Below are 14,910 nucleotides of genomic sequence, written 5' to 3'. Positions count from 1 at the left end.
ACAAAGACCTAAAACCCAGACAACAAGCACACGAAAACAAAGACGATCGACGAAAAAAAAGCTTTCTTTTAAGATGCACGATGATGACGTTGAACAAACATGTTCTCCGAAGCCCAGAAAGTAGAAACTCAGAAACCCGACGAGGATGAACGAAAACCCAGAAACAAAAAGAGAGGAGAGAAGACGACGACGACGATGAACGAAAGAAGCTTACTTTTAGACGACGACGAGGTGGCCGAGAGCTGAGCTTCACTTCAGAGACACACGCAGCTCATGGAGGAAGTTCAAATATCCTTCACACGCAGAGAAAAAAGAGAGGAGAGAGAGAGAGAGCTGTGAATGACACAATAAACAAGACGTTCTAGAATTCTTATTGAGCAAGTTTTGGTTTAGGGCTTGAATGAACAAAATTAAATTTTAAAGGGCAAATTGGGTATCAAAATATTATCTCTCCTCAAAACACTATTAAAAGTGTCCAAAATTAAACTACTATATATTTTTGTCCAAACTAATGAAATGACTAGTAAAATCGGTCATTTCCCTTGACTAAGTGTGCTCTATTAATGGGCCCAAGCTCAATATAGTTTTTCTTTTCTTTTTAATATATAGAAATAAATCATTTAAAAAGTACGCGAAGCTTGAAATTGGACAGATTGTGGTGAAAAGGGTTGCCAAATTTGATCCTACTGCATCTGTTTTTTATATTTTAATTTTATGTTTTCTTCTAAATTACATACGTGGAAATTTCATATATATAATTTTTTTTAATTGAAATTTCAGATGTATCATTGTTATCTTTTTTTTTTTAAGTACTAGTGTTTAAAATATTTTGGTGCTTACACTTTTTTTGGTGCTTGCTTGTCGGAGGGGAGGTGTTTTTTTTTTCATATCTTCGTCAATTTTCAGTAAATTTTTCCTCATTGAAAGCTTCTTAGCTCTTCGCGGTCATCGTCCAGAGCTCAGAGTTCATCCCATGAAAGATGTTTTTTTTGTTGTTAATTTTGTTATGGTTTTAATAATCTAAACGTGAATATGACTTGTACCACCAGATCTTGTTAGGAATTTTGCCCACATAAGAATATTATGGTAATTCCTTCTTAAGGTATTATTATGATTATATTAGATTGCAAATCAAATGAGATAAAGACATAATCAATAATAGAATAGTTGGGTTAGACATGGCATTGTATAACAAAATTCATCAAACTCTTAGTCCTTTGCATTAATTGGGTGGAGCGTTTAAACCGACCAGTGATCAATTTATGCGTGTGTAGTTAGATTTGTGATCACATATGCAGTTTACCAGTGGATAGGTTTTGATTGAGTGGGAGCATTTTGTACAGCTGGTCTGTATATGACCTTGACAGGTTGCAATTAAGTATATCGTTTAAGTGACCGTTACGATGGGAATATCGCAATCACAATTGATAGCCACAATATAGATCAACCTAAATTCTGAGGAGCTCCTGGAATTCGGGGTTGTGTACTCAACTCTTTGATTCATAGCTACAAAAAATGTTTATATACTTATGTTTTGGGAGACCAGATATGATCAGTGAAGGAAGGGAAACATCAAAAGTGAAATTAAGCTCTCAATAAAGACAGTCAATTTTTGCTCACCTTATAGTCGATTCCAGAACCGGTAGATTGCGCGCACCTTTGCACTATGAGTGGCAAAGGAATCTTTCGTTGGAGAATCGGTGGAACTCAGGGCTCATAAGTGACTCGATGGTATAACAGTATATTTGACTCTTTCGTGTTACGAGCTGAACTTGGAGGGTAGACTATACGTACTGGTTATATCAATGGACATTTTATTTAAATGATCAAGTAAATATAATTATGATAACTTCAAGAGGTACGGTCTATAGGAATTTTAGTGGAATATCACTAATATTTTATGAAACGAAAGAAGAGAGGTAACAGTGTCCGCGCTCTCGCTCGTGTTCATCTAGATTTGAGTTATTAGCTTGAACTCACTGAACGGTATCAACTACTTTGCTCCTTATTAGCTCTTGAGGTATGTATCTCGCTCATCTGTTCCTCGTTTTATTTTTCGTTACAAATTGCACTTCATAAAGGACGGGGATTGTGGCACTTCCAACTATTCGTCGGTAACACATCATACTCTCAATAGTTTAAAAATATAAAGACAAAAATATGCTTAACACAAGCAGATATACTTAAAATCTCAGTGTTTCTTGCACTGGCCATTACGTTCCGTTTTGTTCTAATCTTTCTTTTCTGGTCAACATGAGGTCTTCATTCCAGATCCGCTTAGTTCAAACAAGTTTACAAGAATAAAATTATAAAAACCCATATTTGAGCGTTTGATAACGTACTTACAAGTCACAAAAGCCGGCATTCAACCGGAGCTCAAGGAAATGTTGCCTCATATTGAGAAGAATATAATAAGTTATATCAACAATAGTGTGCCAAAGGAAGACTTGCCCCCAAATGCAGTAAGCCCAGCCTTGGTCGTCATCGAGAAGGCAACAAGAGCCCCATGGGTCAAGTATGTATTTTTTTATCGAAGGGGATTTTTTTAATCTTTTTTAAAGTTTTTGGGCATGCCCCGAAGTTTTTTTCCCTTCTTTCTTGAGGATTGAGCGTGTTTCTCCATGTTGCATTATATATATGTTGGGGATTAAACATGTTGGTATCGGTTATGAACAATCGCTCCGACATCAAATTGTTAGTGAAATACCCTTATTGGAAATACATATCCCTATAACCGTGAGGAATATAAATAATTATGCTATCTAGCTAATTAATTATACAATTATATGATCTAGATTTGTTTAAATTAGTACACACGGGAGAGCAATTCAAGCAACCAATTTATAAGAGATGAAGGGAATATCATCACTTACGGGTTTAGGTTCAGCTACAAAATAGCCATTTGAAACTAATTGATTAGTAAAATAGTCCAAGTTTCAAATTTTCAGCAAAATAGTCAAAGTTACATTGCCAAATTTTTTTGACACCATGATTAAATTTTTTACAATTATTATAAGCAATTTATCACTTTAAAAAATATTAATCCTATGATTAATTTTGTTTTTAAAACCTGATAACTGCACATTTTGGCTATTCCTCTAATTGTAGGCAAAGCTTGTCTATTTAAATCATTAACTTTAAATATGATGTTTAGCCAAATCACCTTAAAGGAAAAATTATACAAAATAGCTATTTGAAACTAATTGATTATCAAATTAAATTATGATAAAATTTCAAAAGTGCTTTTTAATTCTAAATTAAAAAGTTAAAAGCATGAATTTTAGTGCTTTCAGGTACATGGTTTTTATTTTATTTTTTAACAATTCATTTTTATTTTTATATTTTTAATTTGTAATCACAATTATATTTCAAATCTTTTCTCGATTTTTTTTTAAATCATAAAAAATGACCGATTCTTATGTGAAATTTGTGGGTTATGTTAAATGTTTTTTTTAAGTATCACAGAAAGACGACTTGAGAATAGGCATGTACATCGGGTTGGGTTATTCGAGTTTGACTCGAAATCTGCGGTTTGTCATTTTTATAACTCAACTCAAACCGTTTATGATATTGAAATCAAACCAACCCGAATCGATATTAATCGGGTTGATTTGGTTTGATTCATTTGAGGTGGCTTAAGTCAGTGTGCTCGGTGACGGTAATAAACAGCTTAGCCAGAAACCCCGAGTACCTCGACACACAGCTCCTCCGAGCCACGGCTACCAAGGGACTCATTCGAGCACTACTCTAATGTCTTTCATCCACCTAATCAACGGCCATTTGACCGCAGCAATGGGACTAGATGATAACTAAGGAGATGATTCTCCTAGTCCTAGATGGCTCTCCGGAGAGACCAACGGTGTCGACCCAGCTTCGGATTGTCAACACCTAGTCAAGGTTTGCAACCCCAGTATTGGACTCCAGCGAGATCATGGTGGAAGGGAGGGTCAAGAATGAAGATCCCCTTTTCAAAGGAGTGACGAAGGTATATATATTCTACAACTTTATAAATCCAAGATCCCAAACACAAAATGTAAATAATATAACATAGGTCTACGTTTGTGTTGAACATTCTGCGAAAGTTTATTATAATAAGTTATTATTGTACTACGTTAAAGTAAACAGAAATCACACTCCTAAGTATGTAACAAGAGATTGCTGGACATGGTTTGGTTCATCTGGGACTGTGACTGAGATTGTTGCATTTGGCCATTCCTGTGTGGCGAAAAATGTTATCAACTTCTCAAGCTCAGGCATCGCCTCCTTCATCCGCGGTTGAATGTCAGCTTTTCTCATTCGGAATAACCATAGCAAACGCTTCATCGCAAATTCATAATATTTCAGTCTTTCAATCTTCTCTGCCGGTTGCTCGTCCCCAACCAAACCGGCCTGTTGAGCAGAAAATAAAGATTGCTGGTCAGTGCAAGAAACACCGGGGATTCAAAGTACACATATTTCGTGATCATGTGTTTTAACTACTAAGCATGCAATGCGTTAACGACGAACACTTCGCAATCCCACACTTTCTGAAAGGCAGTTTGTAACCACGACTAAAACGAGGAACAGATGATCGAGATACTACATACCTCCACAGCATGTAATGCGCTGCAAACTAGCCGATATCGTTCAGCGAGTTCAGGTAAGTAGTGATCCTTCAAAAGTTTGATCTGCAAACAAAGTATATAAATTCGTCAACTTTATTTTCCACGAGTCCAAATATGTACTTGCAGTAGTGACAAGACACTCAACGGAAAATGCAAGTCTCTCCCTCATTCATGGATATTTTGCTTCCACACTTATTATCATAGATTCGATCGAAACAAATACTGACATGTGCCTGTTGTGTGAGCTCAGATCCATGAAAAGCATAGTGTGTGTGTGTGTGTGTGTGTATATATATATATATTACCTTCTGATATATTTCCTCTTGCCAATCATCTGCATTCGCATGTCCAGTTTCAGCTGCTGCTGAGTCAAGAGACGTTACAGAAGGTCAAGCACAAATGCAGAGCTAATATATATGACACCATTGACACGCGATGATATAAATATAATAATGCACGTGAAAAAATAACTTTCTCAAATTGGGGCTGCATGCCCAGAGATCCTACGCAAAGTTTTTTTTATTTTTTTATTTTTTTTATAAATAAAATCATAACAAAGATTAAGCACTATATATAATTCTATCAAACGAGGCCACAAAAATAAGAGAAAGCTTTCGTTAGGTAAAAAAAAAAACACAGAGAAAGCCTATAAATACAAATTCATATACTGTACATGTTGTTTAAAGGCATGAAAGTAAAACAAGAGAAACCCGTAGCATTGTAAACACTTAAAAGGATTACCTTGATCCGGCGGTTGGTTACTATAAGCCTCTATGGTTTCGCTTGGTACAGTTAACCACTCATGTGTGGCGAGATGTGTTATCCTCTTCTCAAACTTAGGCATCGCCTCCTTCATCTGCAGTTGAATGTCGGCTTTTCTCAGTTGTAAGAACCTTGTCGCACGCTTAATCAAGAATTCATAACTTTTCAGTCTTGTAAGCTTCTCTTCCCATTGCTCTTCTCCAATGAAACTGACCTGTTGACCAAAAAAGAAAGAGTGTTGGTAAGTTCAAGAAACACCGGGATTCGAAGAACATCTGCTCGTGTTATACATATTTCGTGATCATATGTTTTTAACTATGTAGCATGAGATGTGTAACGATGTGCACTTGTACCTGTCGCAATCCCGTCCTTTCTGAAAGGCAGTTTATAACCAAAACTATAACGAGGAACCTATCAGCGAAATACATACCTGATGATCTAAAAGGAGGCAAACTAGCCGATACCGTTCAGTGAGTTCAGGTAAGTATTGATCCTTCAGAAGTTTTATCTGCAAACAAAGTATCTAAATTCGTCAACTTTATTTTCCAGAAGTTGTACTTGCAGAACAGTCAAGACACTCAACGGCGTTGCATCGTTTTTTGTAATTTAATTAACCCTATCTTGTCCTCTCGTAGCTGCATGACTCTCACTCGTTCTTCGTTGTTTCCACACTTGGTAACATAGATTCTATCAAAGCCACTATCAACATGTGCCCTATTGTGTGAGCTCATGAAAAGCATACTATATTACCTTCTGATATACCTCCTCTTGCCAATCACCTCCACTCGCATGTCCAGTTTCAGCTATTGAGTTAAGAGATGATACAGAAGGTCAAGCACATATGTGATATGAGACGTATTTGGCACAGTGATGCCAATATAAATGAATCCAGAGATGCACATGAAAAAATAACTTTCTTGACTCAATATTCAAGAACCAAACACCCAAAAATTAAAAACCCCTTGAATACAAAAATAACATACTTGACCCATGGGGCTGTTGTTGCCTTCCCTCCATTTGACTCTGAGAGTTTGTGTACATAATGGGTACACCTTGACAGATGGGATTCCCTACAGAGGAGTTCTGTGAATTGGCAGGGTCGCCTTGCATGCTCAGATTCTGACCAACCACGTTTGGCATAGAGCTCTGAGTTAGGTTCGAGGTTGACGATAAGCTTGAAGAGCTCTGAACTCCGACTGGATTCTGAATATTTTGAGTCCATAACTGTTGGCAGCTTTGGGTTTGATTTGGCGGCAAAGGCATTACGAGTGATTGAGGCTGATTCTCTACTTGGGGCTGCATTCCCAGAGGTCCTACGCCAAAACATATCAAATATTAAAGCACTATATATAATTCTATTACACGAGGTCACAAATATAAGAGAGTTTAGTTAGGTAAAACAAAAACACAGCCTATAAATACGAGCTCAGACAATCTCCATGTTGTTAAAAGGCAGGAAAGTAAAAAAAGAGGAACTCATAGCATTGTACCACACAAACACTTAAATGTTTTACCTTGATCTGGTAGTCGATTACTATTAGGAGGCCTATTCTCTAGCAAAAGCATCTCACGTGAAATAATAGTCACATAATCCCACTGGAACAGTCCAAATCCAATAAATCCATATCATTACATACATTTAATATTAATATGAAACAAAGCATGTAAATATTTGCATCAACTTTTTGTGTAGAGAAAAACACCTGGCTTGTGGCTTCAGAGTAGATCTTTTCCTCAGCTTGTTCAACCATTTTCTTGAGTTTGGGTTTTTTCATCTCAATCTTCTCGATTTTGTTGTGTGATAATGAACGCTTAATTAATGTATCCATCCTTTACAAGAAATAAATCGCCAGATAAATCGCTGAATGAAATTTGTTCTAAGCTAAAATTTTTAACCAACCACAATGCACAGAGAAATCTACAGGACAATTAATAATACGCATCTGCTTTCTCGGGGTTTTTTTTTAGCATTCTTTATGATCTCCTTTGACATGATGAACAAAGCCAATTTATGAAACTCGAAATATAAATTATAAACCATTGCAAGGCCCTTAAATGTAAACTTTCTAGGATACTCAGTTCAAAATAAAACTCACATCTTGTTGACGATCTGCTTCCGGTAATCAGGCTGCAACTGTGCCCGCCAGTCTACGGTGTCATCCATGGCCGGTGGTTCTCCGACTGGTATAGGCCTCCAGTTTTTGTCGTCCATCCAAAAATTGAGCAAACTCGAAAATCAATCCTAACACACGAACTCAAGCCAAAACGAGCAAATCACGAAGCCAAACAGCATGTAATCCACGAGAATCATCCCAATTTCAAAACCCTAATGCCTAATTTTCGGATACAACCCAGCAAGAATCAAGGTATTTCCTTACCTTGGAATTGATTCCCGACATGCAAAGCTCCTATTGCAAGCCCAGAACACTAACGGAATCTGAATCGAGATCAAAACGTGAACCCTAATTTCCTTATCAAACTCGCAGAAGAAGAGAAGAAGAGGAAGGAAGAAGATGAACTCACCTACACGAAACTCCGACCTTCCTTGCTCCTCTCTCTCTCTCTCTCTCTCTTCGCCCGAATTCGTTCAGAGCGTTTTTTTTTTCTGTTTCGAGCGTGAATAGAGAATACAATACACGGTTAAGGAAAGTTAGGGGTGGTGGAGAGATAATATAGCGAGACAAAATTGCTACTAACTCCTCCCACTTTATTTCGCGTTCTAGTTTCCTCCTCCATAAAACTTTTCTTTTCGTTGCAAAATAGTCCTTCTCTTTTCAAAACTAATTATTTATTCATATTCAATGGAAATAAGTAATGAAATAAAATCGATTTTTTTTTTTCCGATTAGAATAACTAAAATATATTTAAGCCTTCTCGAAATTATTCTTTCTCCGCGAATAATTTATTTAGCTCGATAAATCTCCGAAATCTCTTTTCGAGAAATAAAACTCGTTCGAGTAAATCTCCCAACTTCTAAATTTCATTCTGAGATCTTCACTCGGCCTTAAATATTTATTTTATAAATTCATGAACTATTTCATGGTCTCGAGAGATTTCTATTTGCAATAATACTCGATTACATGAAACTCGTTTAATCTTCTTAAAGATTTACGAAACAGGATTGTGAAAATACCTTACTTTACAATCCATACTCCCTTAAAATAGTTTTGTCCTCGAAACTTAGAATAAGACAAGGTACTTTCTTATACATTTCACTCTCTAGTTCCCATGTGACCTCTTCTTTCGCGTTCTTTTTCCACATCACTTTCACTAAGGGAACAGCTTATTTCTTAAAACATTTTATTTGCGGTCTAGAATTGCTACAGTTGGTTCCTCATATCTCACCTTCGAAGAGATTTCCACTGCTTGATCTTGCAAAACATGATAGGGATCGGCGATGTACTTTCTCAACATCGAAACATGAAATATAGCATGAGGTTGGACATCGATGGGGTAAAGCTAAATGATAAGCTACTTTCTACACAAGGTACTTTCTTATACATTTCACTCTCTAGTTCCCATGTGACCTCTTCTTTCGCGTTCTTTTTCCACATCACTTTCACTAAGGGAACAACTTATTTCTTAAAACATTTTATTTGCGGTCTAGAATTGCTACAGTTGGTTCCTCATATCTCACCTTCGGAGAGATTTCCACTTCTTGATCTTGCAAAACATGAGAGGGATCGGCGATGTACTTCCTCAACATCGAAACATGAAATATAGCATGAGGTTGGACATCGATGGGGTAAAGCTAAATGATAAGCTACTTTCTCCACTCACTCTAAAATTTCAAAAGGTCCATCAAACCTCACCGCCGAGTTTAGTATACAGTTACATTCTGTTATATTTTCGGTTATAATCTTTGGTACTCACTACTACAAATTCACATTTCTAGTACGAAATGGTATTAGGTGCGACATGTCGCACCTGATACCCTTCCAGGTAACTAAATATTTCACTAAAGTTAAGTAATATTCGGTGCGGCAGTGTCGCACCGGATAATATATCGTCGCACCTAATACCATTAGGTAAGACTATTGTCGCAGCTAAAGGTTTCAAAATTTATAACGGTCTGGAAAATCCTCCCGAAATTTTTTGGCTGTGTGATTTCATATTCGGTGCGACGCCAGGTGCAACATGTCGTACCGAATATGTTTATTAGGTGCGACGGCGTCGCATCCAATAATCTTAGGGTATTATAAATACCCGAGCCTTCTTCTTCCTCGCCCGATTTCGTCACCTCTCTCTCTAACTCTCTGCAACTCCGTCTCTCTTTCTGCAACTGTCTCCGACGAGCTCGTCCTCGGCCCAGCCTCGCGCGCAGCCATCCTCCGCCGTGAACCACGCCGTCCTCCTCTGGTACGTCTCTCTCTCTCTCTCTCTCTCTCTCTCTCTCTCTCTCTCTCTCTCTCTCTCTCTCTCCGACCAGCTGCCGCCTAGCCCTCCCCTCGGTCCGTCTCCGGTGAGCTCCACCTCGGCCCAGCCTCGCACGTAGCCGCCCTCCGCCGTGAACCACGCCGTCCCCCTCTGGTATGCCTCTTTCTCTCTCTCTCAATCTCACACTCTCTCTCTGACTAGCCCTCCCCTCTGCCCTCGACCAACGCGTCCTCCTCACCGACTGCTATTGGACGAGACAGCCCGACGCTTCAGCCCGTCACCGTCGACGACCTCAGCCGCTCCTCGCCGACGGCCACCGCCGCACCCTTCTCACCGACGGCCACCCCTCCTCGCCACCTTCGCCACCCCTCCTCGTCGCTGATACGTAAGGTGTGAAATGACATGTCTCATTTCAGGATTAAGGTAAGCACGATGCAATTCATACGTAGTGACTTCGAGACATAAGAGGTTAAATTGTTTGTTCTTATCTTGTCTCTAGAAGTGCACTGGCCAATTCAGTACCTTCAGAAGATACCTAGAAGAACTATAGAGTCTCCAACTCTCAATGCCTCATAACTAGACATCATAGATTATCCTAACAATCATACTGAGGTCAATAGTCCTTTGATCCTTAGATTGCGAATATATCGTTTTAAGCAAACTATGAAGAGTTTGTTCATGCAAATCTACATTTGTCTCTTCGTAAGTTGTTAAGTTTGTTTATGGACTAAAGACTAAGGTTTTATCATAAAGCTTCAAACACACGAGGAAGAATGAATGAACGTTTCAACTTTTATTAATGAATAAGCAATTACAAGCAAGAGTCTTCATGAGACTTTATTACATCAAATGTACAATATAAAGACTGCAACTCTTCTTGTGGGCACCATTGACAACAAACTCCCAATTGATTCAAAGAAGATGTGTGTAGTCCTTCATGCCTAATCCATCTCGATGTTGGTCGAAGACCTTGTTTGCTAGGGCCTTGGTGAATGGATCTGCTAGGTTGTCCACCGTTGAGATTTTCTTCACTTCCACGTCTCCGCCTTGATGGCTCGCGGCGATTTCTCTCTCGGTCACGGCGGGCGCGCGCGACGTGAGCTTGGGCTGGAACTGGTGGCGCCCGCGAATGAAGAGAAAGAAGAAAATGAAGAAGAGAAGAAATTGGAGAAGTGAAGATCGGCCGGAGTTCTTGCTTCTTATGGTTGTTTGTTTTTTTTTTCTTTCTTTTTGTGCAGGTCACGAGCGAAATGGAGAAGGAAGGAGAAGAAGAAAGAAGTATCGGGAGAATAAGAAAAAGGAAAGAAAGGAATAGAAGTGTGTGGAATTTTCTCAAGTTTTGCAAATAAACCCCTCCTTGTTTCCATCTCTAGAAAACTGACCCCAAACTCAACGTTTTATTTCAAATAACTCCAGAGAACATGACAATTATGTCCTTGTCACAAAATTTTGTGACTTCAACCATAACCGATCGAACCTTTAATTAAAAGCTTCAAAACCAAGAAAATTCTCATTCGTTCTCAAATAACTCAAATATACTCAAGGTTTCTCGGAAATAATTCTCGTCCTTAAGAATTTATTTTCTTAAATTAAATTCCGGAATATCTCATCGGAAAATAATTTATTATTCACGACGAACTCGATAAATCCTTTATTTTTATTCCGAGATTTCTCATTACCTTAATATATTTCAAATCCAAAAATACTGGAAATACTACTTAGAAAATTAATTTACATAATTTTTCCGTCCTTGGATTAACTTAATTTACAAAATTAATCTTGAAACTTCGAGTCGCTACAGATGGCTTAATCATAAACAGTGTCGACAATTTGCATTGCCTGATATGTTGGTCCTATTATGGCAAACTCTAATTTTTATGTTGAAGTTGAAAGTTTAATTTGGAGTATTCACTTATTATCTCTTTATTGGTGGATATATATCAATATATTGAAAGTGATAACCAAGTGATGATTGATGCCATTATCGGCAATTCTCAGTCTCCGTGGTTATGGGATGCATATGGAATTTCACAACGGAGGCGCTCAAAAACATGAAACATTGGGAGAGGAACTTAGCAAATCATGCGTTAGCTTGTACTTCTATTTTTTTCATCAAACCTACATAGCAAGGGGTATAAATATCATAAATTTTTGGTGTAATCTATACCTCGTGCTATTATTTTTTTGTTATCATTATTTTCCATTTTTGTTAATAAATATATAACCACGATTTTCCTCTAATAAAAGATTATGTTATCCCGTCCACATTTTTTTAAAACAAAATTGAGTTTTTTTAGTATAATCATCAACATATATATTGACACAAAGTCAACCTTTAACAAAACACATAAATATAGGAGGCCAAACACAATAATACGTGATTTATACGTTACATTGCTAAAAGAATATATTTTAAAAAGAATAATATTCAACCCTGGTATTGGCATTAATTGAATAAGCTAATCACGTCTGAAAAATGTGCTATAAATAACTTAATAATCAAGCCACAAACCGACAAAATCTTTATCCGGTCACGATCAAACCCGAATAAGCAACACAAGCCACACAGTGTTTTATTACAAATATAGAAGCCCAAAAATCAAGTACTTGAAAATGTTGAAGAATTTGATAATCGGAACCAGCGAGCTAGATAAGGGAGTAATGCATAGTTATACAAGATCTTTTGTTCTTGTAGAGCAACATCTGACATGCATAGAATTAAAATAAAATAAAAATAACAAGTGAAAGATTACAATATCATTCCAATCTAAAGCGAACCCTAAATCTTCTGGAGCAGGCAACAAATGATATCAGAGTAACTGCGAATTCAATTGATAAAAAAAAAATTATGAATTCAAAATAAAATTGAGAGAGAGAGAGAGCGAAATAGACTTGTTATCGGCTGGTATCGAGCACAGTCGCACCAGAGCCCAGCAAAAGGCGCTGCATAAGGAATAAGAGAAATACATATGAGGTTGAGTAAAAGAAATTTGTTTAATCTTCTTAAAGATTTACAACATTAGTCGATTACAAGAAACTTGTTTAATCTTCTTAAAGATTTACGAAACATGATTGTGAAAATATCTTATTTTACAATCCACACCCCCTTCATCGAAACTTAGAACAAGGCATGGTCTCGAAATTAATTCTTGCTCCGCGGAGAATTTATTTAACTCGGTAAATCCCCGAAATCTCTTTTCGAGAAATAAAACTCGTTCGAGTAAATCTCCCAACTTCTAAATTTCATTCCGAGATCTTCACTCGGCCTTAAATATTTAGTTTATAAATTCATGAACTATTTCATGCTCTCGAGAGACTTCTATTTGCAACAATACACGATTACATGAAACTCGTTTAATCTTCTTACAGATTTACGAAACATGATTGTGAAAATACCTTACTTTACAATCCACACCCCATTAAAATAGTTTCGTCCTCGAAACTTAGAATGAGGCATGTTTGTCTGATATTTGTCTAATAAAAGGAAACAAAATATCAAATTATACAAATGTAATTGCCAAATTCATAGTTTTGGATTGATTAGATTTTGGTCCAAAATTAGTGTGGATGTCATAAAATATGAATAATCCCTTTTTAATATAAAAACATTTATAATTTAAAGAAAATTAATTAAATTTTTTTATGAAAAAACAATATAGTTTATGCTTGATTAATTTATAAAAATAAATATTAAATCGTTTTAATAATATCATTACTGCTTAATTATAATGTCTTTTTTAATAAATTTTATTATAAAAATGATTTTATTAATGTTTAACTAATTTTAAGAAAAAAATTTATTAAATCGTGTTAATCTAAAAAAGCCATGTGTAATTATATCAAATTTAACTGATTTTGTTTAACGGTGCAACATAAACCCAATATTATATATTTTGCAGTGAAAAAATATATGTATTTAACTGTATGTTTGTGAAAATATTAAATATTTATGCAAATGTAATTGCCCAATTCATAGTTTTGGATGGATTAGATTTTGGTCCAAAATTAGTGAGGATGTCATAAAATAGGAATAATCCCTTTTTAATATAAAAACATTTATAATTTAAAGAAAATTAATACATTTTTTATGAAAAAAAAGATATAGTTTATGCTTGATTAATTTTTAAAAATAAATATTAAATCGTTTTAATAATATCATTACTGCTTAATTATAATGTCTTTTTAAATAAATTTTATAATAAAAATGATTTTAATAATGTTTAATTAATTTTAAGAATTTTTTTTATTAAATCGTGTTAATCTAAAAAAGCCATGTTATGTCAAATTTAACTGATTTTGTTTAACGGTGCAACAGAAACCCAATATTTAACTGTATGTTTGTGAAAATATTAAATATATATGCCGTCATTTAATGAAATTTCAGTATGTTATAATAAATAAGGATACAACGACCAATTTGAAGCCGTTATAACAAATCACAACGTCATAACAAATTTCAATAAGTTATAATAATAATTTGTAATTTTATTTAAAAATAATATTTGAAGGCGAGTAATGTGTTTAATATATATATGTGGGCATTATTAGGAAAATCTAATTTTGTATCTTGATTAACAAATACAACGAGATTTGGCCTACCACAGATTAGTAGAGCCACGATATTGATAGTCCTGCGATTTGCTTAGTCGCCCAAACATGCTTCACACAAAATAAACTAGCAGCCACCACAAATAGAGATCCATATCTCTACATACTTGCAGAGAGCATCACAACACTTGACTTATCACACCATCTGGCAGCTTAGAATATGGAATGGCAAGCTCGGAGAGCAGAGCCTTGACCCTTAGAATTTCAGAAACAACTGAGGCAATGCTACGAAACTCAGCTCCTGTAAAACTTCGATACAAAGTATGATGTTTCTAAGAAGACCAAGAGACCAAATCAGGGCCAACAAAGACACAATAGCCTGATGTAGACCGTCAGTCACCAAGGTCAGAGCCCCCAGTCCGCATCGCTGAAACTAGAGATGTTCTAGTGAGACGAGCGGCTGATACGTATTCTCAACTTAGCTGTACTAGAAAGGTATTGCAAAATGATACCCTTCCAATGAGACCAAAACTTAACAGCCAGACATAAATGAGGGGAAGTTAAGCATATAATCTATTTGAACCCCTGGATTAAATTTTTAGCCGAATTATTTAAATAA

General features: G+C 36.2%; 1 protein-coding gene across 3 annotated transcripts; it reads right to left on the bottom strand.

The window, feature by feature from the left end:
- Positions 1–4,023: 4,023 nt before the first annotated feature.
- On the bottom strand, positions 4,024–8,008 carry LOC149384364 (uncharacterized). 3 transcript variants are annotated; one of them, XM_089627615.1, is made up of 12 exons: positions 7,890–8,008; positions 7,745–7,803; positions 7,463–7,608; positions 7,070–7,196; positions 6,881–6,962; positions 6,350–6,679; positions 6,117–6,169; positions 5,797–5,874; positions 5,346–5,580; positions 4,910–4,968; positions 4,587–4,667; positions 4,024–4,389 (listed from the first exon to the last, which is right to left on the bottom strand). In XM_089627615.1, exons 3-12 carry the CDS (start codon positions 7,576–7,578, stop codon positions 4,129–4,131), a joined length of 1,422 nt encoding a protein of 473 aa, XP_089483741.1. In that variant the 5' UTR covers positions 7,579–7,608; positions 7,745–7,803; positions 7,890–8,008; the 3' UTR covers positions 4,024–4,128. The 3 variants fall into 3 exon arrangements, with proteins under 3 accessions (XP_089483741.1, XP_089483743.1, XP_089483742.1); XM_089627617.1 differs by having other exon boundaries at positions 4,910–4,965; XM_089627616.1 differs by lacking the exon at positions 7,745–7,803 and having other exon boundaries at positions 7,890–8,002.
- Positions 8,009–14,910: the final 6,902 nt, after the last annotated feature.

Source organism: Urtica dioica, chromosome 10 (genome assembly GCF_054948205.1).
Source record: "Urtica dioica subsp. dioica isolate 48M chromosome 10, U.dioica_male_clone48M_v1_H2, whole genome shotgun sequence".
Taxonomy (NCBI): domain Eukaryota; kingdom Viridiplantae; phylum Streptophyta; class Magnoliopsida; order Rosales; family Urticaceae; genus Urtica; species Urtica dioica.
Note: the sequence above shows the minus strand (reverse complement) of the source record. Positions and strands in the feature narration are given on the sequence as shown.

What these genes read in the sequence shown, in the direction of transcription:
- LOC149384364 (XM_089627615.1), bottom strand. Translation starts at nt 7,578, where the DNA reads ATGGACGACAAAAACTGGAGGCCTATACCAGTCGGAGAACCACCGGCC. An exon ending in GCCTCCTTTTAGATCATCAG is followed by an intron (nt 5,581 to 5,796) that starts GTATGTATTTCG and finishes TTTGGTCAACAG; the next exon opens with GTCAGTTTCATTGGAGAAGA. An exon ending in TAACCAACCGCCGGATCAAG is followed by an intron (nt 4,969 to 5,345) that starts GTAATCCTTTTA and finishes CTCTTGACTCAG; the next exon opens with CAGCAGCTGAAACTGGACAT.